Genomic DNA, 25,442 nt, shown 5'->3' on the forward strand with positions numbered 1-25,442 from the left:
CCCAAAGCTGGCAGCGACTGCCGCTGTGTTGCCAGGAACCGAGCGCAAGATGGTGAGGAGGCCCGGCGCTTTTTTGTCCTTAGTCTCACCTCACTTCCTGGTTTGCGGGTGATCATTAACCAGAAGAAGCAGCCCTTACAATAAGCAGCTTTCTGCATTCCATGACCTCTGTGGCACACTTTAACTTTTGCTCGGTTGAAGGCAAACATTAATTGATTCTTAGAGTCCATCGATTTTTCCACAGGAAAAATGGGATCGGAGTACGCACTAATTGCCACCGGGGCAAAGTCACATGATCTTGTAATATGACATGAAGTAAAGAGCTTTCCCTTCATTTCGCTTTAACTTTTGTTGCTAACCGGAGTTCAATTACTGGCCAAGAAACTATAATGATTTCCTTTGCGAGCTCCTCTGTGATGCATCCGTGGGTCACTCCTTTGCTCTCTGATCGGCGAGCTTCATTCACCACCTTGTGATCAAAAATATTTACGATTCAATTTGATGTGGCCAAAGGTGGATAGTTTTCTCTTCAAAACATTTTCAGATACTGACAAGGTGAAAACAAAGAGAAAAATGTCTGCAAAAATGGAATATTTGCAATATGTATTTATTATTTGAAACAAATCCAAAAATGAAGACATGTATTTTAACAAACGGATGTTAGGGAAGCAAATATATTGCATGAATATTCTCACCCAACAGTTGATAGTCTTTTGACACTTTCCTCTGCTTTCCACACAGAATATGGAAACAGACAAAAAACTCACTTGATCTCAAGGCCAGCGCATGAATAACTGTACTGCACACACACTTATGTAAGAAGTTTGTATTTAGTCTGCGAATTGGTTTATTATTAACAGGGATCCATTCAGTCCAGTGCACGTAGGTACCCAAAGATTCCAAAAGGCTCTGAAGTAAAATTTCAATCTTTTCCACTGACAGTTCATTTAGTTACGTGCCAAGTCAGCAAGCCGTTTAAGCATTTATTTGCGAACCATGCAGTGGTGTTCATTGCTGGTGAGCCACTGAGATTAGTGTAAGATTTATACTCTTGTGAGACAAACAGAATGCCATATTTGTAGTGATGGGGAAAATGAAGCTTCAAATTGGCTTTATGAAGCAATTGAATTGTTGGACTCCTCTAGATGGCACTGTTGGTTCAATAAAGGCTTTTAAGAAATGCAAGTCAGCCCAATATTAACCAGAGTAAAAAAATAAATACAAAAACTAACTGGTTTATGGAGTCAATTTGAAGGCAGACTACATGTCCCTACAATATAGTATCTGTTGCATGATCCAATATTGATTCCAAGTCTGGAATGACCCACTTGAGAAGCCCTTAAGCAGGATTTCAGCAGCGCTGTGCAATAAATGCCCAAGCAGCTTTCTTTTCGCATAGCAGCAGTGGAGACTGACTGACTGACTGACTGACTGACTGCTGCATGGGTGCTTTAGTGGACAATTGTGGAGACGAGTAGAGCAGAGCAGAGCAGAGCAGAGCAGAGCAGAGTGGACAATTGTGGAGAGGAGCAGAGCAGAGCAGAGCAGAGTGGAGGGTTGCTAGGCCCGTCCCGTCAGCGAAAAGTGCGGAGGGAGGGCTCGCCTTGTGGCTTCCTGGCCCCCTGCATCGGACGGCTGTATTGCAGATGCGCATCCGAGCAGCCGGGTAGCGGGGGCCAGTGGACGGACGGACGGACTGAGGGACAGACAGACGGACAGACAGACGGGTGCGGTACGCCGAGAGGTCGGGAATGAGCCAAGTTGACAGAGTTTAACTATTAACCATCCACGTAACCGTACGCGCCGGCTACACCATACTTAAGGGGTGCACAACGGCACGCGCCTCAGCTCAGCCCAGCTCAGCCCAGCCCGAGCGTGGAAGCAAGCAAGCAAGCAAGGAAGGAAGGATATACATGCAGCCAGACACTTCGCCGGACTCCAACCCGGGTCGTGTCCGGGCCACGGACACGCAAAGGTAACCACTTCACAGACGTGGCGTGACGTGACGTGACGTGAGCCGCAAAACAACGTGCGCTTTTTCTCTTATGTTTGAACCGTTGACAGTCGCGCAACATTCACTCTGGCGGCGGAATGTGTCACGAGTGGCCAGCGGCCGGCTGGCCCGCTGCAAAGTGTGTTCGCCCACCCTCTCGCTATCAGCGTTTTATTCCAACGGCGGTGCCACGTTTGTACACGCCACCGCGTAAAGCAGTTAAATAGACATGCTTAGATTGTAGCACTGACTTTCTCTCCCAAGCAAGCAAGCAAGCCGGGCTTGGAACAGAAAGCCTCCTGGCCTTGACCAAATGAGGCAAAGAATAGAAGAGGGAGGCTTGCTCTATTCAGTGGTGAGCAGGGAGCACTAATTTACGCCTTTGCCATGTTGGGTTCGCCTGGTGTTGGTCGTGACTACTAAACAGGATGGTTTCAGCAGGGATAAACGCGATGTCGCAACATGCGTGCGTGCGTGCGCGCGTGCGCGCGTGCGGAGAAAAGCTGCGTTATGTCAAGACTGAAAGCAAAGCTGAAATCCAAACTTGTTGTTTTTTCTTCATGTGTCGCAAAGTAGCCAGCACAATAGGAAAATGGCAGGTGGAATGCGCACCTGCAACTTGCCACCTTTGCCGTGCACTATTTAGTCGTGGCAAAAGTATTCACACGCTCTCTACCTATGTCATTAAAAGAACGACATCTTTTCATGGTCCCACGGTTTGCTTATGCTTAAACAAAAGCTTTCTTCATTTATATTATGTCTATGGATCGACCTATTAAGTGAGAAGTCTTTTTGATATTTTAATACATGGACGAAATAGTTGTTAAGGAAGAAAAACAATTTCAAGAAATATTACCACTACCACTACTACTAATAAATGCAAATTTGATTTGGAAAAAAAAAAACCCGATGAAAATCAGTCTTTGTTTATGAATCATGGTTCAACAGGATTAGTTTAACGATTAAACTCGTGAAACAGGCCTGGATTAAAAAAGAAAAGAAAAAATGCTTCTCGTCAACTAAAATGATTTTTGTAGCTTTCAGTGAGACCTCTCAGCAGGTGTTTTGGATAACTCTCTTTTTTCACTCAGTTGACAATATTCCAGTCTAAGGTCTCGGAAGGAATTGCACTTTGTCTACTCTCCACGTAGTACATACATATTGTGATGAAGGCTCATGCGTCAAGCTCATTCTGGCTATTCCAAATGACGACGGTCTCGGACTGGCAGCTGTTTGAATTGAATGCTCAATGTCTAATCAATTGATGTATTTCTTCTCTCAGCTTATGGTCCACTCTGTTTGGAGGAGTCCCTTCCCGTGGCTGGTAATTCGATCTTGGTGCTGCAGACCTTTAAATATCTTCAGTGAAAAGACCTTTCCAGCAGCCACGTGGTGTAAGGTGAGACATTGCCAGCCCCTTGGTTATATTGCAATCAGACCAGCCGCCACTTCGGACATCTGACCTTTCACATTTAGTAACTTCAAGCCGGGACTCTTGACCAACAGAGGTTATTGTGGTGAGTCCCTCCGCCAAGTCATTGAACTGGTATGCTTTGTTGTTTTTCTTGCCAGCCCACAGGGAGCTGCTTGCATTGAATGGAGAACATACTGGTCCTGCTCCCAAAACACCGTCAGGAACACAGGGTGTGCAGACAAACGGATGCACGTGCTTTGCTCCAATTTAGTTTCCCCAACAGAGCAATTTCCATTTGGGCTTTGGAGAACGATAACACCGCATTTTTAATGGGCTAAATTACTTGGAGCCATCAGGATCAAAAGCAGCTCAGGTGGCGCTCCAGCGACTTGAGGCAGACATAGTTTCTCGGTAAGCCCATTGTCTTCCAAAGGCTTCCGCATGGTACTTTGGTCGAAAGAACAAGACAAACTGCCCGACAAAATGTCCTCCGGGGCCGTTGAGATGAAGAAGGAGGGGGGGCCCCTTCCGCCGGCCTTCCTCAACTCCACCGTCCACCCGGTGATCTTCACTCAGGCTACTGAGGAAAGGAACCCAGAAAGTGGGAGTGAGTTTGAGCTGAAAGAGGTCACGCAAATGGCCAACGAAACCCCGGAGAATGGAGAACGGCAGGAGATTGTAGTGATGGACTGTCGGGCTAACGCCAAAGGTCAGCGCGAGGAGGATGCTCTCTTGGAGAATGCCAGCCAGAACGAGAGCGATGACACCAGCAACGACCAGAGCCCCGAACCACCGGCGCCCCTCAAAGAAACCTCCTTCTCCATCGGGCTGCAGGTGGTTTTCCCCTTCCTGCTGGCCGGGTTTGGGACAGTGGCGGCGGGAATGGTGCTCGACATAGTCCAGGTGAGTGACGACACCTTACGCTCACAATCCAGTCTGTGTTCATAGCAAAGCAAATGTTGCGGCGGCCTTATGGCCATTTTCGATGCTCTGGAATTTTCATCGAAATAGCTGTCACAGGGTCCAGCAAAGTCGTACAGTAGATAGCGCGACTTGATTCGATATGTCTTGTAAGTGTGGGTTCCCCTCAAACGTCAAAATAATCATAGGTCGGAGTTAACTCGAAGCCCAACTGCTTGTGCAAGCAGACCACGGGCCGGGCCTGTTGCTCGAGCATTGGAACAAATTGGTGAATGGAGGAATGGGTTCTGTTAACCACGTCGTTTGGAGAGTGAGTGCCTGCTACCTTGCTTGATGATGATGATGATCAGGCCAGGCTTAAGTATGGAAACGATGACTCTTGTTGACATGCAGTCAATATCTGTCTCAAAACCAGAAGATTGTCAATATTCCGCTTGCTCAAGCAAACACCCGTAAGCTATATTCTGGCTTCGAGAAAGCGTTCCCCGTAAAATACGCTTATATTCTGGCTTTTATAAACCACACTCATTCCCCTGGGTTGGTTATGGCACGAATATTTGGTCACATAAACGCGTGGCCGAATATTTCACACTCATTTGTGTTGTACGCAAGGCATCTTGATCGTCTTTTGAGTGCAGAAAGACGTGTCTTTTACGAAGAGTAGAGAGCAAGCAGCAAACACGACATGGATTTGCAAGTTAAACACGACATGGAATTACATAGTTCATCAGTATAAGAGAAACCATGTGGTAAAAGGTCAGGCTCGAAGAAATAAGATAGGGAATCATTATAGTGCATGTTCTCTTAAGAAGACCGCATTTCTAAACCTAGTCAGATAAGAAAAATACATACACGTGTGAAAACCTTAAGTAGGGTATCCCGACAATTGTGGAATTCTGAGGTCAAGCATTTTTCACGCTGTCCCATGTTAGGCCCCATGCTGCTGTGGTGTCTCTGTTTTCCAAAACAGCCGCCATTGCTTAAGGGCTGCTCCTTTCCCCTCTGCCTGCCTGCCTGCCTGCCTGCCTGCCTGCCTGCCTGCCTGCCTGCCTGCCTGCCTGCCCGCCTGCATGGCTGCCTGCCTGCCTGCCTGCGTGGCTGCCTGCCTGCCTGCCTGCCTGCCTGCCTGCCTGCCTGCCTGCCTGCCTGCCTGCCTGCCTGCCTGCCTGCCTGCCTGCCTGCCTGCCTGCCTGCCTGCCTGCCTGCCTGCCTGCCTGCCTGCCTGCCTGCCTGCCTGCCTGCCTGCCTGCCTGCCTGCCTGCCTGCCTGCCTGCCTGCCTGCCTGCCTGCCTGCCTGTACTAGTCTGTGGAGTCTCTTCCCTCCATAACATTGTTAACTGCTAACTCAGCTAATCCCCGATGTCCTTTCTAACTAGCTCTCTCTCCCTGCCTGGTACATTCCGACTTTGCCTTTCAGCAGGGCTTTGAGAAATGTGACCTTTTACTGTAAGTCACTTTGATTTCCTACAGCACTCACTCACTCACTCACTCACTCACACACATGCCGAGTTTCTGGCATCATTCCCACATGAGCCTGGCCCAGAAAAGAAAGACTGTCCGGAGTGGTCTGGAGATGTCTGCGTAACTCCGCTCGGTGACTTGGCAGTCGAATGGCCTAAAAGTGTCAGTCTCTCACTGCCAAGGCGAGAATCTCAAGACTGAGGTTATACAGGGTTATATATGGCTTTTAAAGGTCGTGTGGTGTCAATCGTGAGAATGGAAATCTTGAAAGCCTCCTCAACATTTACTAGAAGCTTTCATTTTGCTTCAGCTGTGGCAACTTGAATGCAAAGCATTCTGGCGACGTTAGGGAACGACGCTGGAGTAGATTCGTCATTTCCGGGGTTTTGCGCGTATTTCGCGCTAAATAGTCATTGCAGAAGACTTCTATTGGGCTTTATGTTGCTCAAAATACCTTTCCTCAAACGGATGACCTTAATAGTATATTTAATAGGGTGGGAAGCTCATCCGTGAGGGACTCGGAGTCGAGTCGCTTCTCTTCCACGTTGACAGCAGATACGTAAATGAGGTGGCTAGGGCATCTGATGACGTTGCCGGCAGGAGACCCCGGCCGGGGACGACCCAGGACGTCTCTCAGCTGGCCTGGGAACGAACGCCTCGGGACCAAGTTGCATCTTGGTAGCGTTGATGTTTGGAGGGATGGAGTTGCTTTGGTATCAGGTGAATCTCGCAGCATACCGGTGAATGAGTCTGAGCTGTGGCAAGTGCGTGTGAGAAGCACATGATCCAGCATGGTGCCAGCGTTTGGAGCGAGGATGTGGCCAGGATCTTGTCCGGAAGGTGTTGGTCACACAGAGGCCTTGGTAGGAGCGGAGCTCTACAGGCGCTGCCAGTTGTTGACACTTTTTGGAGTCAAACCCTGCGGGTGGTTTTTGCATCCGCTCACGGCCTACGTTACCCCTATTTACGGGATTAGCCAGCCCACAAATAGAACAAGAGAGATTAAGTACTGACAAAAGTTAGTGTGTTGTCATCAAAGATCCATATTTGCCGTATGGATTATTTAGTTATGACAATCGGGCCCCGAAGGCGACGAGGCGTGTGTTTACTTTCATGTGAATGACTCAACGTTCGCTGTTGGATTGGAGAAATGGACGCAAATGGAAGTGGATCCCCAACGGTTAGAAGCATTCATGATACATGTCGTCATTTGGCAGTGGACGAATCACAAGTCATGTTCAGTGGTTAATTCGATTAATCAAGGAATTGTATCAAAAATCATGTTTCCCATTTCATCTCTTTATTTCAAAAACTCGTTTGACTTTTTCTGTACGAACCATCTGAAATGATTATGATTCAGTTATTGTTTTAGTTCATAACCTGCAGATTTTTGTTTTCCAAGCAAGTGTCTTTTGACAAATATAATCATGAATCCGCTTTCATGGAGATTAGAGCATATTAGCTATTGACAGGCTGACAATTGGCTCTTACTCTTTACTATTATTAATCTCTGATTTTTTCCTTTATTATTAATCGATTCATCGTTGCAACTCTAGATGTTTCATTTTGCTAAGAGCGTTTGAAGATATTTTGTGCATTTGTAGAAGTAGTGTATCATGAACTTGATAAAAACTCCTCAGTGGGGTCCTATCTCAACTGTATCTTCCAGAACTGTAGCAAACTGAAACTGAGCCCACGACGGCGCTGAGTTGCGTCAACATTGCGTGCCTTGAGGTTCAGCTGCCCAATTGGTACAGCAAGTGATTGCAAGTGCAATTCAGTCATGTTACTTAACCGGGCTACTTGACCCTTGAAAGGATGGCATTCCAGAACTCCTATAGGTCCGGACACAGTGATACTGGGGTTGTCCTGTCACGTTCCTAGAACTGAGGGGAGGGAGAGAGAGAGAGAGCCCGCTTTGGCAAAGAGCCCGTTTTGGATGGAGACAACAACATATATCACCACGGGAGAGCCAGCTTGTGAGACACAAGTAGAGTGAGATGGAGTCGGCCTAAAAGCATGTGGCTGTGAAAGAGGAGTGCTCACAGAGGCGGAAGCCAAGTCTTAGCTGGATGGAGCCAGCAAAAGCAGAGTCACGAGTCGTGGAACTGCTAGTCTTTCACTGGCACACCTAAAAGTATCTATCGACGTAATCTACGTAGCTATCCACGTATCTATCCACGTATCGACGTATCTATCTAGGTATCTATCCATCTAGGTATCTATCTATCTATCTATCTATCTATCTATCTATCTATCTATCTATCTATCTATCTATCTATCTATCTATCTATCTATCTATCGACTCATCTTTCGACGGATCTATCTACGTACCTATCTAGGTACCTATCCGTCCATCCGTCGGTCTGCTATCGACACATACGTATGTATGTACAGTATATACTATATACACTGCATGTGATATGTGTGCGTGGTGTATAGGTAGATAGTACTACAGAGAAAATAGGAGGTAAAAAGCATTTCAAAGATGACCAATGACCAATATGAAGCCTCACTTGACCTTGTCGTTAGAGGTTTGACATGAAGGGGTCTAAAAGCATCGCCTCGAGGGCCTCACCAGTGTCAAGTCAAGAGACACACCGAGGAAAACAATTTGTCAAATAGATGCGCCTGGGTTGCACATCTGATGTCATTGTGATCATTTCAGCACTGGACTGTGTTTACGGAGGTCTCCGAGGTGTTCATCCTGGTTCCTGCACTACTGGGGCTAAAAGGCAACCTGGAGATGACGCTAGCCTCCAGACTTTCCACAGCAGTAAGTAACGTTTGGCTTTATTTTCCATATGTCTTTAATTCTATTGTTTCCCAAGAGTTGCCTAATTGTGGCAATCCCAAAACTGACAATCATTTGTAAAGGGGTGAGGTCAGAGGTCCTATTGACAAAGTAGTTTCAGAGTAGCTGATAGCAACATTCCTCTTGCTTGTCTGTTTCAATTCAACCTGTTCTACCATCCATACGGCTTGTTGTTGTTTCTTTGATCTCAAACGAGCACGCACATGACAGCCAACTGACGTTACAACCTGATTGGTCAGTTTGTCACATCTTGCGTGATGAAAGTCCAAAGTCTTGCCTTTGGGCTGGACTTGTCGTCAGCTGGCTTCCCTCTGAGCACTTCTACAATATTGACTCAAATACTTTTCAAGTCCGTATGATAAAACATTCCATGAACTCGCCAGCATGCACCCTGATCAGAATATGCAGCGACGGAGACAGTCGTTTCTTACAACAATGCGAATCGTTCCAATTTGTTCTTTCGATTTTAACATAACATTCAAGCCCAAAAAGTCAACTGAGAAGTGTGTTCGTCAGTGGATCTCATGACCGAGACAGGGTTTTGAGCTTGCAACACTGAAACATGATTGTCCGTTTGACATGCTGAGAGGCCAGCGGCCTTTCACTATTGCGCACCACCTCCTTGAAGAGAATTAGAGCCGAATTGCAGCGAAGCGGCGCAATCCTCACATTCCTTTCCACTCATGTGTGGGAAACAAGTGACAATGCTGATTACCTACCTCTGGGTGCAACTGCCATGGCTCAAATGAGTAAGGTGACATTGTAACCGATTGAGGTTCCAAGCTTCTTATGAAATGTGACGTCTGGCGCGCAAAGGCCTATGTTTCCAGAAGCTGTTGTTAAGCTATTGAGACAACATTTGCTCAAACCAGCAAATTGTTAACAATGGGCAAAAAATGAATCTCCTGCATATTTACAGCTGTTGTTTAATCAGCAAAAGAAAAACAGTCCAGACATAAACTACATACATGAGATCAGGTGCATGAAATCCAAGATCTGCTCTTCAAACCTGTTTAAGCCTACAATGCGTCAATCCTCACAAATTGGGCCAGAATTGGGAGCTTGTCTTGATACATTAGTGTCAGCTTTTGATTGGTTGGCTCCAGCGGTTTCTTTCCACGTCACTGCTGATTAAGAGATTAGAACGACTGTAACTTTCCTTGATATGTTTTAAAAGCATCATGGAGGCAGCTTTGGGATTTTTCTTGTACTCGTTATTCCATAGAGACTACATTGCACTTGACGTCCTTTCCATGAAGCTTTTGGTTCACCTTCCTTCTCACTCAACCTCCCACAGTTGAGACCATTTTGGTCTGCAAATCGCTTTGCATTTTTGCATTAGTTCACTGTATGCGTAGGAAAAGGCTACAAAAAGAAATGTTCTGTCTGCCTCTTTGTATTTGGAGTTCATTGAAAGTCCCCAGTGCTCTGCTCTGTATTGGCTGATATTTGCCGAATATGTCCTTATCTGTTCCATCCACCTAAGCTTTCTTATCTCCCCACATCCCTGGCCGTTTGCCCTCTTTGAGCAACTCTATGAGGGAGGGAGGGAGGGCTTTCTATGCACATGGCCCTGATAGCCTGGTTGGTGTGCTCAACAGACATGCAGTCCACGTTTAGTTGCATAGCAGCATTGCCATGCATGGCCATGCATGGCCATGCATGGCCATGCATGGCCATGCGTGGCCACGCATGGCCACGCATGGCCACGCATGGCCACGCATGGCCACGCATGGCCACGCATGGCCACGCATGCATCGTCTTTGACGTAACGCAAGCACTGCTGCTTGTATTAAAGCCAGTCAACCGATCCACATTTTTCTCCTCCTGCTGTCTATTGGCGTAGCGCGATGGTTAGTACTGTCCGCTCACAGCAGGAAGGTTTTGGGTTCAAACCTGCCCGCTGGGGCCTTTCAGAGTGGAGTTGACATGTTCTCAATGTGCCTGCATGGGTTCGCTCTTTCTCCCACAGACCAAAAACATGCAAGTTTTTACAGGTTGGTTTGACTTTAAAATAGCTTTACGTTCTCCTTTCAGTGATTTATTATGGCATTGCCTCTTATGAAATGCAGACTTTTTGTTTCTGCGTGGACCCACATTCCTTAAAACCTTGAAATCATGAAAATAGACACGCTCCATTTCTGTGTGGGTGGGGCCTTTGGAGTTGGTGGCAAAGTGCAGAAACCATCAACTCCTTTGTAGTTTGACTTCATCAAATGTGAGCAGGAGGAAGCGATATGATATATATGATATTTGCTAGATGACACAACAACCAAAAGGTCAGAGCAGTCGTGTCATAGAGACAGACGGATGGAGGGGAAGCAAACTTTTAAAAGCGGGGTGAGCCACTAAATCCACTTTTTTCAAAGTCTGCTTTATGAAAAGTCATGGCTGAGTGTGGCTCTTGCACAGTGGACCACTGTGACCACCAACCAGCCATTGATCCCATTTCCGTGTGCAAGAGAGGAAGGAGATGAGATAAGTGGATTGGGCCGGGGTGGGGATCCGAGATCAGAGCATCTTTGTCTGGAAAACTGATCTCTTATTGTTCCGATGGGGCCAAGAGGCAACGCCGTGCACAAGCAGATTCACGTGTGCGAGTGACAACTAACTGGCTGTGTTTTGTCTTTCAGGCAAATATTGGTCTGATGGACACCAACAAGGACATGTGGAACATGATCATGGGGAACCTGGCTCTCATCCAGGTATAGAATGTGATGGTTAACTTGCATGCTTCTTCTTGGAAGTCGCCAAGGCCAGAGATAGCGAACAACTCCTGTTTGTTTTCGCCCGCGTTCATTGTAGCGCGTGGAATTGTCGGTTTCGATGCGGATCGGGTTGTTACAAATATCAACCGTGCAGCGACGACACGTGTCATTTTTGCTTTAACAAAGAGACCATTGTGGGCTTAGGGTTAGCCAATTTAAAATCAAACATCTCATGTATGTCCAAATATTTTGCCGATTGTGTGCATGTGTTCAGGTCCAGGCCACAGTGGTAGGGTTCCTGGCCTCCATTGCCGCTGTCATCTTTGGTTGGATTCCAGAGGGCCACTTAAGGCTGGGCCATGCAGTGCTGCTTTGTGCCTCCAGTGTCGCCACGGCCTTTATTGCCTCTCTGCTACTAGGTATGTGAACTGATTACGTAGGAATTGACATTTGGACACAGCTGAGAAAATAGCACCTTGCCATTTTCCGTCAGAGCGAAACTATTCCACCATATGACTGACAGTATTGATGAATGAACAACGATGAATTCACTTCACATTCACTTTCAGATGTTAGTTTTGCCTTTGAAACGCATCGGAGGTATGCACTTGGCGTGTTTTCATGGCTTCCGCTAAAGAGGACTTGCAAAAGAGTGTGCCCCTCCCACCCCAAATCAAACAGGAACAGAACGAGGGTGTGACAAAAGCCTGTCGAACCAGGACTTTTGGTTGTTTATGCTAATTTATTGGAAGTCGAAAAGAAATGAGAGTGTTCTTTCACAAATACAGATCTTATTCTCTTCAAATTTGCAGTTGCCGCCGTGAACGTGGCGATACATCCGAAATGTTGTTCGTTGGTCTCCTTTCTTTTTGAGGGAGGGGAACGTCGATGTCACGGCAATAAGCAAAAGTGACCGTCTCCGTGCTTTGGCCCGCAGGACTCATCATGATTGGCGTGATCATTGCATCCAGAAAGGTCGGCATCAACCCAGATAATGTGGCCACACCGATTGCTGCCAGCCTCGGAGACCTGATCACCCTGTCGCTGCTGGCTGGCATCTCCACGGGGCTGTACAAGGAACTTGGTAACCACAGCAAAACGTTAAAGACCACATACTACTACTGTAAAGACAATTTTAGGGTTGACTTCCATTTGATGCTAGGTTCAGAACAAAAAGGAAATATTGCGTGGCCCTTGCGCTTCTCGCATGTTTTTGTGTTGCATAGAACTACACAGGGGAAGAGGAGCTCCTCTTTCTCCAATGACATTTGAACGTCATTAGACATTTTGGTTGTTATTGCTAATTGCTGGCTTTGTTGACCGTTTTAACAGTCCCACACATTTTTCTGAATTATGGGAGATGTTTATGCAAACTTTTGGCCCTGCGGTTGGTTGGCTGGTGACCAGTTTGGGGTGTAACCCTACCCACAGCCCTAAGATAGCGCACACAGGCTCCAGAAGGCCCGAGGAAAAACCGTTTGGAAGATGAATGAATGAATGAATGAATGAATAAATGAAGCACAAGCAATGTCAATTTTCATGCCTGAAGCAGCGAAAGGCAGGAACAAACAAGGTACAAAGAGAGAGGGAGCGGCGAGCAAACATTTTGGAAACGCCAACAATTACCGTATTTTCCGCCCTAAAAGGCGCACCGGGTTATAAGGCGCACCTTCAATGAACGGCCCATTTTAAAACTTTGTCCATATATAAGGCGCACCGGATTATAAGGCGCATAAAATAGAAGCTATACTGCATCAAACTGAGGTTGACTAGGGTTGCGGTATGCATCCACTAGCCAATAACCAACGAGCCCTCTGTAAACAATCGCGTTTCTCAAACGATCTCCTATAAAATGATCAGAACTGACTAAAGTTCGATCTAACGCATTGGTACTACTTACCTATGTTTCCCTTCCATATCGATCCGTAGATTTACTCGAAACATTAACAGAGCAGCCTATTTTGACATGAAATAGCCTGGTACGTATAGCAGCTATCGCAATAGCATTAGCCATCCGCAAAGTCTCACGAGCCTCAGCTCGCAATCTCCCATGAGCCTCAGCAAAGTGTAAACAATCGCGTTTCTCAAACGATCTCCTATAAAATGATCGGAACTGACTAAAGTTCGATCTAACGCATTGGTACTACTTACCTATGTTTCCCTTCCATATCGATCCGTAGATTTACTCGAAACATTAACAGAGCAGCCTATTTTGACATGAAATAGCCTGGTACGTATAGCAGCTATCGCAATAGCATTAGCCATCCGCAAAGTCTCACGAGCCTCAGCTCGCAATCTCCCATGAGCCTCAGCAAAGTGTAAACAATCGCGTTTCTCAACGATCTCCTATAAAATGATCGGAACTGACTAAAGTTCGATCTAACGCATTGGTACTACTTACCTATGTTTCCCTTCCATATCGATCCGTAGATTTACTCGAAACATTAACAGAGCAGCCTATTTTGACATGAAATAGCCTCGCGGGTACAACAGCTATTCGGTGACGCCCCCTGACTACAGTTGCCGTAATGCTGGGAAGCGATGCGACCTTGTAATTTACTAGTCGTACTAAAACGTACTGAAACATTTTGGCAGAGCACTGTGTACAACCAGTATGGATCAACAAATTCATCAGTTGATCCATATATAAGGCGCACTGGCCTATAAGGCGCACTGTCGGCTTTTGAGAAAATTTTAGGTTTTTAGGTGCGCCTTTTAGGGCGGAAAATACGGTACTCATCAAGTCGAGTCGAATGTATTGACCGTTTTGTCCGCACCATAAGAGCCTTTCATTTTCTCGAAAACCAAAGGTGCGCCTTTTAATAAGGTGCGCCTTTTGTGTGGACCAAATTCTAAAATGTGAATACGTAGAGCAAGGCGGTAAACCAATCAGAGGACTATGCGTAATACTCCGCGATTGGGTTTGTGTCATGCCTGCAAGGAGGTGGTCTACCTCAGATCTCGTTGGTGTGGAAACCAGACAGCCACTTTGAGTCAGTTCAGCGATGCACTTTTAGAACCTCTGAATGATGGTAGGGCTGACTTGGAGCCAATTTCTTCAACAATGCACCCAATAAATGTTGTTTTGGTCGCCACCACTGCAGAAGATGCTGCTTGGAACATTCAATGCTTTGGGAGTACTAAAGAAAGCTTGATGTTATTTCGCATGACTTTTTGGGTTGACAGATAACTGTCCGAACAAACCAAACACTTTTTTTTATAAAAGCCACGACAATAGAACATGTAACGGTGGATGTCTTCAATTGTTCTCTTCCACTGCGTGTCCCATGACTCCATTTTGTTGCATTCAATGGCACGACAGGATGTAAGACTGTCACGTGTTTGCAAAGGGCAAGCCAGATGAGGTTTTTATTTGCAAACAATACTGCGCTGAGCTGAATTGTACAGCTATGTTTCAAGTGTTGAACGATGCGTGAAAGAAGTGTCAACCATTTGCCTTCATTGTCGCCACACCCGGTCTTGTGACGTTATCTCCTGTTATTATTCCAACATCTCTTCCATCATCGGATAGACAGACATCTCTTCCATCATCGGATAGACAGACAGACAGACAGACAGACAGACAGACAGACAGACAGACAGACAGACAGGCAGGCAGGCAGGCAGGCAGGCAGGCAGGCAGGCAGGCAGGGAGGCAGGCAGGCAGGCAGGCAGGCAGGCAGGCAGGCAGGCAGGCAGGCAGGCAGCCACGCAGGCAGCCACGCAGGCAGCCACGCAGGCAGCCACGCAGGCAGCCACGCAGGCAGCCACGCAGGCAGCCATGCAGGCACGCAGGCAGGCAGGCAGGCAGGCAGGCAGGCAGGGAGGCAGGCAGCCACGCAGGCAGCCACGCAGGCAGCCACGCAGGCAGCCACGCAGGCAGCCACGCAGGCAGCCACGCAGGCAGCCACGCAGGCAGCCATGCAGGCACGCAGGCAGGCAGGCAGGCAGGCAGGCAGGCAGGCAGCCACGCAGGCAGGACAAACACAGCACACCTCTTAGAACAATCCAAAACCTTGTGACTCGACTGAGGTGTCACCTCACCCCACCTCATACCTATCGTGTTTACACACGGTCTGACTTGCATTGTGACGCGCATAAATCCAACTTGACACATCCCGGTTTCAAAGTATTACGACCCTGCTGTCCCAGTTCACATTTCTTTGAAACGTTGACTTTGGAATTGCAAGCCCAAACCAAATGAAATGGATGTAAATGACAGAATGTGCTCGTCTGATGCAGACTACAACAACTACGCCAATCCTCTGGTGTGTGCCGTGTTTGTGGCCTTGTGTCCGATATGGGTGCTGATAGCCAGGAAGATCCCATCTACTAGGGAAGTCCTCTACTCCGGATGGGAGCCAGTCATCATCGCTATGGCCATTAGCAGGTATGTCCTTCTCTGCTTTACTTTGTGCTAGCTCGCCTGCTACGTAAATACATGTCAAATAATCATAAATAGAGTATGACGCAGCTCATTACGCTTTCTCTTGTTTTCGCTCGTATTATTTCATCGTTACTATGTTCGTTCTACTTCCAAAACCGATGATCGTTAATCGTATCAACTTGCTGTGTTTTAGTGTCGGTGGTCTTATTCTTGACAAGACCGTTACCAACCCAAATTTTGCTGGCATGGCTGTCTTCACTCCAGTCATCAACGGTGAGGACTCGATGCTTGTTGTATTTTCGGTCTTCAGAAATGATCCGAAAAAGCAATGTAGTGACTATGACCTCTTTCCAAATGAGCAAAGGTCAGGAGAGAGGGAGGGAGGGCTGCGTCGCTGTGGGAGTGGCCAATTTCAGGCTTGGCCAATCAAAGCGACTCCCTTCATGGCCGCACCTGTGGCTGCTCTCAGCTCGTTAGCCGCCCTTTATAAACCAGCACACCTAGCCCTCTGTGTCGGTCCTGTTCTCTTGCACTACTGACATGCTACCTGTCTGTTGCGTGACCTGGTCTCCACTACCCCTTTCCCTTCCCTTCACTAAGCCTTTACAAGCTTGGTCTGTGTTTGTCAGGTGTGGGAGGTAATCTGGTTGCTGTTCAGGCCAGTCGAATCTCCACCTACCTGCACATGAATGGGATCCCCATGGGGGATCCCAACCCTACTCCCCGGAACAGGAAGTGCCCCACACCCTGCACCGCTTTCTTCACCTCCAGTAGGTTCTCAGTTGATGAATGGTCATTGATTTAAAGTGCAAAGAATGTGTTTCTTCAAACACAGAGTGAATGCTGCAATTTATGTACCTAAGTGACTCTAACTGGCTCACTCGTTGCTCCCTAGCTGTGAACTCCCGTTCAGCACGTGTGCTCTTCCTCCTGGTTGCCCCGGGTCACTTGGTTTTCCTCTACACCATCAACTCGCTGAGGGGGGGACACACCACGCTAACCCCCGTCTTTATCACCTTCTACATGGGCGCAGCACTGCTGCAGGTAAAAAAAACAAACGCATGTTACTCGAGAATTATTGATTCATTTAGCAGGATTCACTTGGATGTGCCAAAATCCGTAAGGACTGCCTGGATGACACTAGTGTTGGCTGTGCCCAAATCCATAAGGACTGCCTGGATGACCCCCCTGAGTAGTGTGCTGTGGATGTTCTTGTCAGCCCTATGCTGATCTTTATTTTATGCTGTAAAGGAATGAACCAAAGAAGTTGAGTCGGTCAGATAAGTTGACATGAAAAAAAAGGTGGACGCAGATGCATACGTAATGGGGTGACGCGAGCTCCTCGTGACCCCTTTTACAGTCTATTAGTAACTTCTAGTGGTGGAAAGTTGCTCCTACATTCACGCAATGAATTGAATGAAGTCGGTACAAGATGCTGTTCACACCTTGTCTGTGCATTTAGTGATGTTATTGTTCCACAAAGAAATTGGAAAGCGCGCATACGTCACGGTACGGAAGGGCTTAGTCTGTGCGTGTTGACTCGTGTTTGTTCTGTGGCAGGTGATGATCCTGCTCTATCTAGCGGACTGGATGGTCCACTGGATGTGGGGCAGAGGGATGGACCCCGACAACTTCTCTATTCCCTACCTGACCGCTCTGGGTGACCTGCTGGGAACCGGCTTCCTCGCCCTCTGCTTCCACATGCGCTTTTTCATTGGTGACCGAGACTCCGATTTGGGAAACTGATTGGGTTCCCTTCCTTCCTTCCTTCCTTCCTTCCTTCCTTCCTTCCTTGCTTCCTTCCTTCCTTCCTTGCACACGTCAACACTAATGATGGAAAACTGGATGTTTCCTATGAAAGGGCTAATCCCTTGGAGGGAGGCTTCTGATTAAAAATACATGCTATAGTGCTCCGGTTTACAATAATGACTGTGTGCACTGTGGACACATTGGAAACTCTTTTGGTCTCTTTCAGCCCCACAGACTGATGATAAGAGAGTCAGTCACCTGACTCTTGATATTACTGTATGATTGTAAATGATGATTATTATTAGTGTTATTATGGGGAAAAAAATCTGCTTGATGTAAATTGATATCCATTCTATTTTGAAAGGCTTTCCCCTCATTATTTTCAATGGGGGATCATGCCAAGAAATCAGTTTTACATGATCATCTGCAAAAGAAAAAAAAGAGCAAAAAAAAAATATATATATATAGTATATATAAATAAAAAACCCTAACAAGCCAATATTCCTTAATCACCAAGTGCTTTGTCTTGAAATTCTGTGAAATGATTGAAATGCAATTGTACGTATCGTAGTGCTTTAACAGAGTGCATATGGCTGGCTACTTAAGCTATACTTTGTTCTGTTTTAGCTTCGTTTTTTGACCGCAAATTGAGACGGAATTAGCCATGTAACTGTCATTCATATTTCTTTCCACAGCAAAATAAATCACGGTTTAATATCGTTTTGTAAAAAGTGGAACGTCAGTCCATAGGATCACAATGTTTGTTCATTGGCTGTTCTCAAAACAAGGCGGCTTATAATGCTCTTTCCATTCGTATTTGACATCAAGACAAGCCAGGTATTGTGAAGAGAAACAGCAAAACATTTTGCCAATTGTGCCCTAAAGCAGGCCAGTTGTCACACTTTCAGTCATAAACAAGACACTTAGGAAACCTGTCAGCTCCGCTCAGCTCACTCAACCTTCATGTCCTCCTCACACATGACCATGGCTGTGCTTGTAAGAATTCATGCATGATGGCAATTTTGTGTTATTATTCTTTGTATTTTGGGTCCCCGCTTCATTTATAAGGCCAGCAGCCCTCATCATTACTGGGGGCCTGGCCCATTGGCTAAAACAGCACCAAAGACTTACCATCAGTCCTCATCGAGCCAATTTGAAACGGCTGCCTCCAGGAAGTTCATGTCTAATATTTGATTTCAGCTCCGATATATCCATGTTGTTAGGTAGTGTTCTTGACGTAGTATGTTGTGGTACATAAAGTCAGGAGGTTTTTCAAGACGAGCAAAGCCTTTAATGGATGTCAGTTAAGTGTGAACAATATACTTGTTTTCCCCTCTGCCTACACTACAAAGCAACATTTGGATTTTCTCAAACTGGAATGAAGAAGTCAGTTTGAAGAATAATGTTCAGCCACAACTGTTGCCAAAATTGGAGAGAACATCCTGAGTGGAAAATTCAGAGGCCCAAAATGAATCAAATTGAGCGACAAACTCCCAACTGCCCCCATTTTCATCTCTTTGTTTTTGTGACACTGAATATGAAGAATGAAATGCAGTTTATGATGAGAAAGTAAAGTGGCATTTTGACCAATTGCAAAAAGTCCAGATGTCTTGGCTAAAACTCACATGAGATGCTTGAATTTTTTTGCCACTTCTCAGACTTCTGTCTTATCTCAAAGGGGCCAGAAGTATACATGTGCAGTGCACATCCTCTGAATGTGAAAATATACAGTCAATCTTTTGTTTGGGGAGAAAGTGGATGTTTTTTGTTTTTTGTTTTTTTCCTTTTAACATAATCACTTGAACTCTCCTTGGTGATTTGTGTCACAAATAAGATTTTGAAGAAAAGAAACCTTTGTAAAGATGCAATTTCTCAAAAGCCGGGCCACAACACAAAGTACTGTAATTTGCTAATTTGACACTAGAGAGCGCTAGAGATCCCCCCCTCCCCCGTTCAAAATGACCTTGAGGAACATTATTTCGAGGGTTTAACTGCATGTTGTTTATCCATACATCTGTTCAGTTCTCCTTTTTTTTTTCTTTTTTTTTTTGCTAACGCTTCTTACTGACCAGGTGGCCAGCCTATTCTTCTAGTCTATGTTAATGGAGAGTTGTGAATACTTCTATAAGAGGGCAGATAATGGTTTTGTCTATTTATTATTAGAAGCACACAAAGCAATTTGTACATACTATATTTATTCTATATATAAGATTGTTTATTTTGTCCTGTCATTGTGGCTCTGTTACTTTGTCACCCCGGTGTCACCTGTTTTTCCCTTCTTTTTTTAAATTTTTCTTTTCTTTTTGCAAATGGCCATTAGTTTTGTTTGTTTGGCTGCTTGCCACAGTCGTGGTGAAATGTTTGCATAGTGCCTAATAATGACCCAAAATGGCCTTAACTTCTATGAGAGCCAAGCTCAACTAAGAGTAACCAATCAAAAGCTTAGCGCCTTAAATTAGTCGACGATTTACAATTCCTTGATTGTGACATGCATTGTAATGTAATACGGTAACTTAGCTGTAGTGGAGGACTGGAAGCATTGCTTACATGCCATGCACAAACACCTCAGCCCTTTGGCTATGCATTTTGTCAAGGGCCTGGGAAGGACAAAAGAAAGATTTTGTCTGTCAAACACCAGGAAGCCTAAAAAAGTGCAGTGTTGCATGTTGCGCAATGTAAAAGAGCCAACCAAAACCCACCTACTGCCTTTTTAACCTCAGCGCTGCAACCCTGTTGAACTCACAAGGAACCAGATGGGCTCCCGCCCGGGCTATTGCTATCCACATCTTTGCTGCATACGAGGCTAAATTGTAAAAAAAAAAAATGATAATAATAATATGAGATTTGGGGGTGGCATGTATATTCACACCAGGGCTAAAGCTTGTGGGTTTCCTGTGGGTTCTTTCATGACTTGCTGGGAATAAACGACTGTCTTGTTTCATACCAGTCAACTGTGTCAACTGTCTCGTCTTTTCTTATAGATTTCATCACAGACAAGCTACCTTTTACAACCGAACCGCTCAGAAAGGTAAAAAAATAATAATAATCTGGTGATTCGCTCGAAAAATGATTGCAAATATCTGGTAAGAATTACAAAAATTCTTCACTTTTTTTTTTTTTAAATGATATAAGACAATTTGTATTGGGCCCAAAAGTCCTAGTGTTGTATGATTTAGCCACAACTGGTGTTTTGAATTAAGTTGAACATTTATTAGTCACAGTGATTTTATGTTGGGAATGTATCACAAATACAGCAGCGTTCAAAAACACTTTTCTGTCATTGACTCATCCACTGTTCTTCCGCGTTGCATACTGCTAGAAAATGGACACACACAATTCACTTGTGTACATTAACACGATTGATATGGAATGAGCTTCAAATCAACGTAGGAAAACGATTGAAAACCTTGGTTGGGGGCATTGTCTCCAAGTGCCGACTGCGCAGCGGGCAACTTTTATGCAGTACTGAGGAAAGTACTTTGCGTACAGTAGAAAGTGAGAGGAGCCGCCTCCATTGGTTGGGACTCAAGTTGGCTGTGCTCACTTCCACAACGGCGCAAATGCCCCTTTCTAACTCGAGAAAATGCCGATAGGAAGAAAACTCAACCTTGTATATAGATTTGATAACATTTACGTTGCTGCAAAAGCAGAAGAGAAAAAAAAAGTTCCGCTTAATTAGCAGGAGATGACCAGCGGGCTGCTGCCGCTGCCGCCGCCGCTGCTGCTAGTTTGATGCCCTGACGATTTGCCTTCCCTCTCGCCTCCTTTGGCCTCACCTTCTTCCCTAATATGATCAGTGGAGGATAACTGCACATAGAGGGCATCAGCGACCTGCAATACCTGGGATGGGCCTAGACAGAGAAAAAAGAAAAATGACAAAAAAGAAAGAAAACAATATTGGCAGAATATTGTGTACCATCTCCCTGAGTGCACATATCTAGAGTATCCATCACGATGCTTCCCAGCTCCCGGCGGGATAAATTCTACAAAGACAAGAAATATGTTCATATGATTAAGTTTCCTTCTAATAATACCAAATGGAGGTGGGGCGGTGAGATTGACCTTATTGCGTAACTCCAGAAGTAACATAAGGGCATCTCTGAACTTTCCTTCCGTCAAAGACACACTCTCCCTTCTCTCTGCCCTTTCCTCCTTTTGATCCGGCCTCTAAAAAGGAGCAATAACCAAATGTCATCAAAAAGATATGCCATTATTTGGCTGGGATGAAGAATATTATAGGCGGGCATTTTTTCTTCCTTGAAAGGTTTCCACAATAACAGCTTGTGGAATGGCCATAGTGAGGCTGTTTTTCTCCTCCACTTCACCCACATTGTCCTCAGAGCCTTGGCTGCTTGCCGCTTGCTTTTGTCCCTTCCAGGTGCAGCATCGGACGTTGCCTTTAGAATCAGTGCTGTCGTGCAGGTGGCCCTTCAACAAGACCACGTGACTGGGCGAAAACCTGGCAGAAGAGGAACCTTTTTGGAACCACAGCAATGATGAGAATGTTTGCTTTGGACGCTAAGAATGAGCTAACCCTTTGGGCCATCCGTGCCATGGCCTGATGTGCTTCTTCGCCTCAGATAGGCAGCGTGGTCCTTGGTCAGCCGCCTCCTCTTCGGCAGAGGCAGCTCTTCCCTCGACTGCTCTCTGCAGACACTCGGCATCTGCAAACACTCCAACCGGTTGCTTGAGATGTACAGCAGCACGTGGACAAATGCGCAATGAAACAAGTGAGACCTTGGAAGTTTGAATGAATGTGTCTCAAATTTGGACACAAACCATGGCAAGTCCAAATTTGTGAAGGAATCCATCAAAGTGGCTTTGATGACAAAAGTCAGATCTATTTCTTCTTCATCAGTCCCTCACCTGACTTACCGCATAATTCTTCTCCTTTTGGAAGACAACTGCAGCCGGATCTGAAGGAAGGAAAAAAGAGAAATGTGACTTTTTTCTCACACACACACTGATATTTGGGATCACGCTCAAGTTCAACGCTGAAAGTTGGCCGCTTTGATGATGGACGTCAACTGTGTTCCTATTTATGAATGGAATATGATGACATCGAGCCTGCCCACAGAGCTGGGAGTATCTTGGCCTGCACCTGCATCAAATCCACCAAAATGTGTCGCCACCAAATTGTCAAAGGAGCCTTGCGCTTGCATGACGACCGAGATGCCGTATCAACCTACGTACCTGTACTGCTGCAGTTCCTTCTCCAGCTGGCTGATCTTGGACTGGAGTTGTGGCACAGATTGGGCTTGTTCCTGAATCCTTCGCACCCGCTCCAGGCCCAAGCTCAAAGCCTCCCTGGCTTCCTCCGCTCGCCGCCTGGTGGGGGTCACGAACACCATGACATTTGAATCAACCAGCTGAGCATTTGATTGAAGCCAAAGCCAACCTAATGTGGACGTTCTCCCTCCTGAGCGCAGACTCCACCCCTTGAAGCTTGCTCACTTCCTGGTATGCCCATCGCAGCTCCTCCTCGAGACGTTGGTTGAACTTGATGGCCTCCTCCAGCTGTCCGTCACGTGAGGAGCGGATCAGCTGCAACTCTCTTAAAAGCGGGTCCCTCATGTCCCATTTTCTGCCAAACCTCCTCCCAGCATTTCCTCCAGCAACATTGAGCTGTCCTTTAATCCGCCGTGTGGGGATGAGGGAAATGGAAGTTGCGCGCGACGACACGCCGACGGGAGCCGCCGACTGTGAGCGTCCCCGCTCTCGTCTCAGAGCCACTTCCAGGGCCAAGCAGCGAGCGTCGCTACCTTGCAGCGCCGATCGGAGGTCCTCCACCAACTCCCTCAGCGCCGCTAACTCGTCTGAGGAAATGAAGGAAGAGAAAAGGGAACTGATGAGCATAGGCTCTTGCTGAAAATGACCTTCATATTCGGCTGCCGCTGTAGCCACTCGCTACGTCCATTCAGGACTCTGCTTCCCAAAGAAGCGTGCTCTTGGGGCTTTTCCATGCAATTTGTCGTCGACACTACGTTTCGTAGCCATCCCTTGCAGGAGCAATATTGTATGAATGATGACAGATTATTATCATCGAGAGAATAGCATTACATTCCATAGTGGGTGAGACCAGATATTCAAAAAACTGTAGGTCTGTCTATGCGGGGTGTCACCGGTCCCCCTCAACATGCCCTCAGATCTACGGCCCCGAAATAGAAGATGCCGTTTGCGGCTTGGTCGATTTAACAGAATGTCAAATGAACAAAGAGGAGGTGGGTCAACATGCCCAACTCCGCGTACCCGAAGAAGTCTCGTCAGCAGTTCGGCCAGCTGTGGATCTGTTGTGATTCCTTGTTCGATCAAAAGTGACCGATTTTCTCCTTCTCACACGAGGCCACCGAAGCCTGATGTGTCTCTCCACCAGCTCCGTCTCCTCGGTAACGGGCAGTCGCCACACACATTCCCCGGGCCCGGAGGACGAGCCTCTTGGCGCAGAGCGCACGCGAAAGAAGCCGCACAGACGCGAATGAAAGTCCTTAAAAGTCATCTGACAAGGCAGCCCGGCGCATACGTCGATGAACTCTTGCTCGTCTTCGTCGCCTTCTGCAGCAGCGGCGGCGGCGGCGGCAGCGGCAGCGGCAGCAGCAGCAGCCGCAGCAGCCCCGGTTCCTTGAATGCTCTTCTGGGCTCCGGTGACACCGAGCACGGCGCAGAGGGTGCTGAAGTCCTCCGCCGACACACAATCGTCCCGGTTGGGATAGGCAAGATGGTGGAAGACCTCTTGCAAGTACTGGTCTATTCCGGTGGCCAGAACGACGATCTCGTTCTCCACGCCGGGATCGGGGCAGTGATGGTGGGCCAAGGCGCTCCGGAGCCACTCGCTCCTCCGCGCTGCTCTCGGCCAAGGCTGGACGTGCTTCCAAGCGAAAGCTGTGCGCTCCATGATGCCGCATTCACTTGTACTATTTCCCACACTCTTTCTCTTTCGTTCTTTCCCAGTCGAGCAAATCCCTACGAGAGGAGAAAACAAAGTCCCATTCAAGCCTGACTCCGCCCACCCACCCAATGCAAATTCTCTGCGATGCGAGGCGATGCGATGCTCTCCTCTCTCTCTTTGACGACCAGCCAGCCACCACTAAGGTGCCGCACGGGACGGGGGCTGTTGGATTCTGTCTTTTGGATTGATTTTGGTTTGATCCTGGGAGTTTAGAGCAAGCTCTCTCTCTCTCTCTGAGCATTCATTTCATGTCCTAGTTGTGCGCTGAACATGCGTATGTAACAGGACGACTAGTAGTAGAATGAATTGACCATGTTTTTCTCACTATTGACTTTCTATTACAGTAAGATAGACAAGTATACTAGTTCACAACTGCGTGCTACCAGTAGTAACATATACCAATGTGTATTGCGTTACTAGTAGTCGGGGGGACTGGGGGCAACTGTACCAAACGTGTGTCTTTAACTTTGAACGTTCATGGATTCAATTGCGGCAATGACACACAAATCAAAATATAACACTGGCTGTCAGTTTGGTCCGTGGCCGACGAGGAAGAGAAACTTGGATTGGCATCAGCAGGCTCCCTTTCAAAGTCAATGTGTGTGTGTGAACTCTTAGTGGAAATACCTGACCTCACCACTTGTCATTTGTTTGACAGCCAAAGCAAAGATTGCCTTGAGACACTCACCTGGGCATGACTAGGCCGCGCCGCGCCGCGCCGCGCCCGCCATGCATGTTGCATCACATGCATTCCACTGACTGGACTATATTACATTGTAACTAAAAAATGCGATTGGGTATGTTCAAAAGAAGGGGGGGAGCAAGTGATACTTTCCAAGTATGAGAATTATGCAAATACTCAGATGTTCCAGAAATGATCTTCCTCAAAACTTGGAATCTGAAGCTTTTTTCCAACATTCCAAACAATGAAAAAAGGAAAGGAGGTTTCAGATGCAATGAAAGAAGACTAGATCAACAAAAACATGTATTTCAGCTACTTTTAAGTGGAAACAATACAAGTATACTGGAGTCATTCTTCACATCCATC

The 25,442-nt window shown here is 46.6% G+C and overlaps 2 protein-coding genes across 3 annotated transcripts; one reads left to right on the top strand and one right to left on the bottom strand.

Moving 5' to 3' along the window:
* Positions 1 to 1,656: 1,656 nt before the first annotated feature.
* Positions 1,657 to 20,396, top strand: slc41a1 (solute carrier family 41 member 1). The gene is made up of 12 exons (XM_037251435.1): positions 1,657 to 1,975; positions 3,276 to 3,392; positions 3,566 to 4,310; positions 8,458 to 8,565; positions 11,238 to 11,309; positions 11,587 to 11,731; positions 12,250 to 12,396; positions 15,555 to 15,702; positions 15,893 to 15,972; positions 16,329 to 16,469; positions 16,595 to 16,743; positions 17,260 to 20,396. Exons 3-12 carry the CDS (start codon positions 3,849 to 3,851, stop codon positions 17,443 to 17,445), a joined length of 1,638 nt encoding a protein of 545 aa, XP_037107330.1. The 5' UTR covers positions 1,657 to 1,975; positions 3,276 to 3,392; positions 3,566 to 3,848; the 3' UTR covers positions 17,446 to 20,396.
* A 246-nt stretch (positions 20,397 to 20,642) lies between these two features.
* On the bottom strand, positions 20,643 to 24,441 carry si:ch211-112f3.4 (EF-hand and coiled-coil domain-containing protein 1). 2 transcript variants are annotated; one of them, XM_037251434.1, is made up of 10 exons: positions 24,059 to 24,439; positions 23,698 to 23,998; positions 22,847 to 23,264; positions 22,642 to 22,776; positions 22,315 to 22,364; positions 21,983 to 22,112; positions 21,778 to 21,907; positions 21,511 to 21,615; positions 21,365 to 21,431; positions 20,643 to 21,299 (listed from the first exon to the last, which is right to left on the bottom strand). In XM_037251434.1, the coding sequence occupies exons 1-10, from the start codon at positions 24,338 to 24,340 to the stop codon at positions 21,124 to 21,126; spliced, it is 1,794 nt and encodes a 597-aa protein (XP_037107329.1). In that variant the 5' UTR covers positions 24,341 to 24,439; the 3' UTR covers positions 20,643 to 21,123. The 2 variants fall into 2 exon arrangements, with proteins under 2 accessions (XP_037107329.1, XP_037107328.1); XM_037251433.1 differs by having other exon boundaries at positions 23,698 to 24,441.
* Positions 24,442 to 25,442: the final 1,001 nt, after the last annotated feature.

Source organism: Syngnathus acus, chromosome 5, assembly GCF_901709675.1.
Source record: "Syngnathus acus chromosome 5, fSynAcu1.2, whole genome shotgun sequence".
In the NCBI taxonomy this organism is placed as follows: Eukaryota; Metazoa; Chordata; class Actinopteri; order Syngnathiformes; family Syngnathidae; genus Syngnathus; species Syngnathus acus.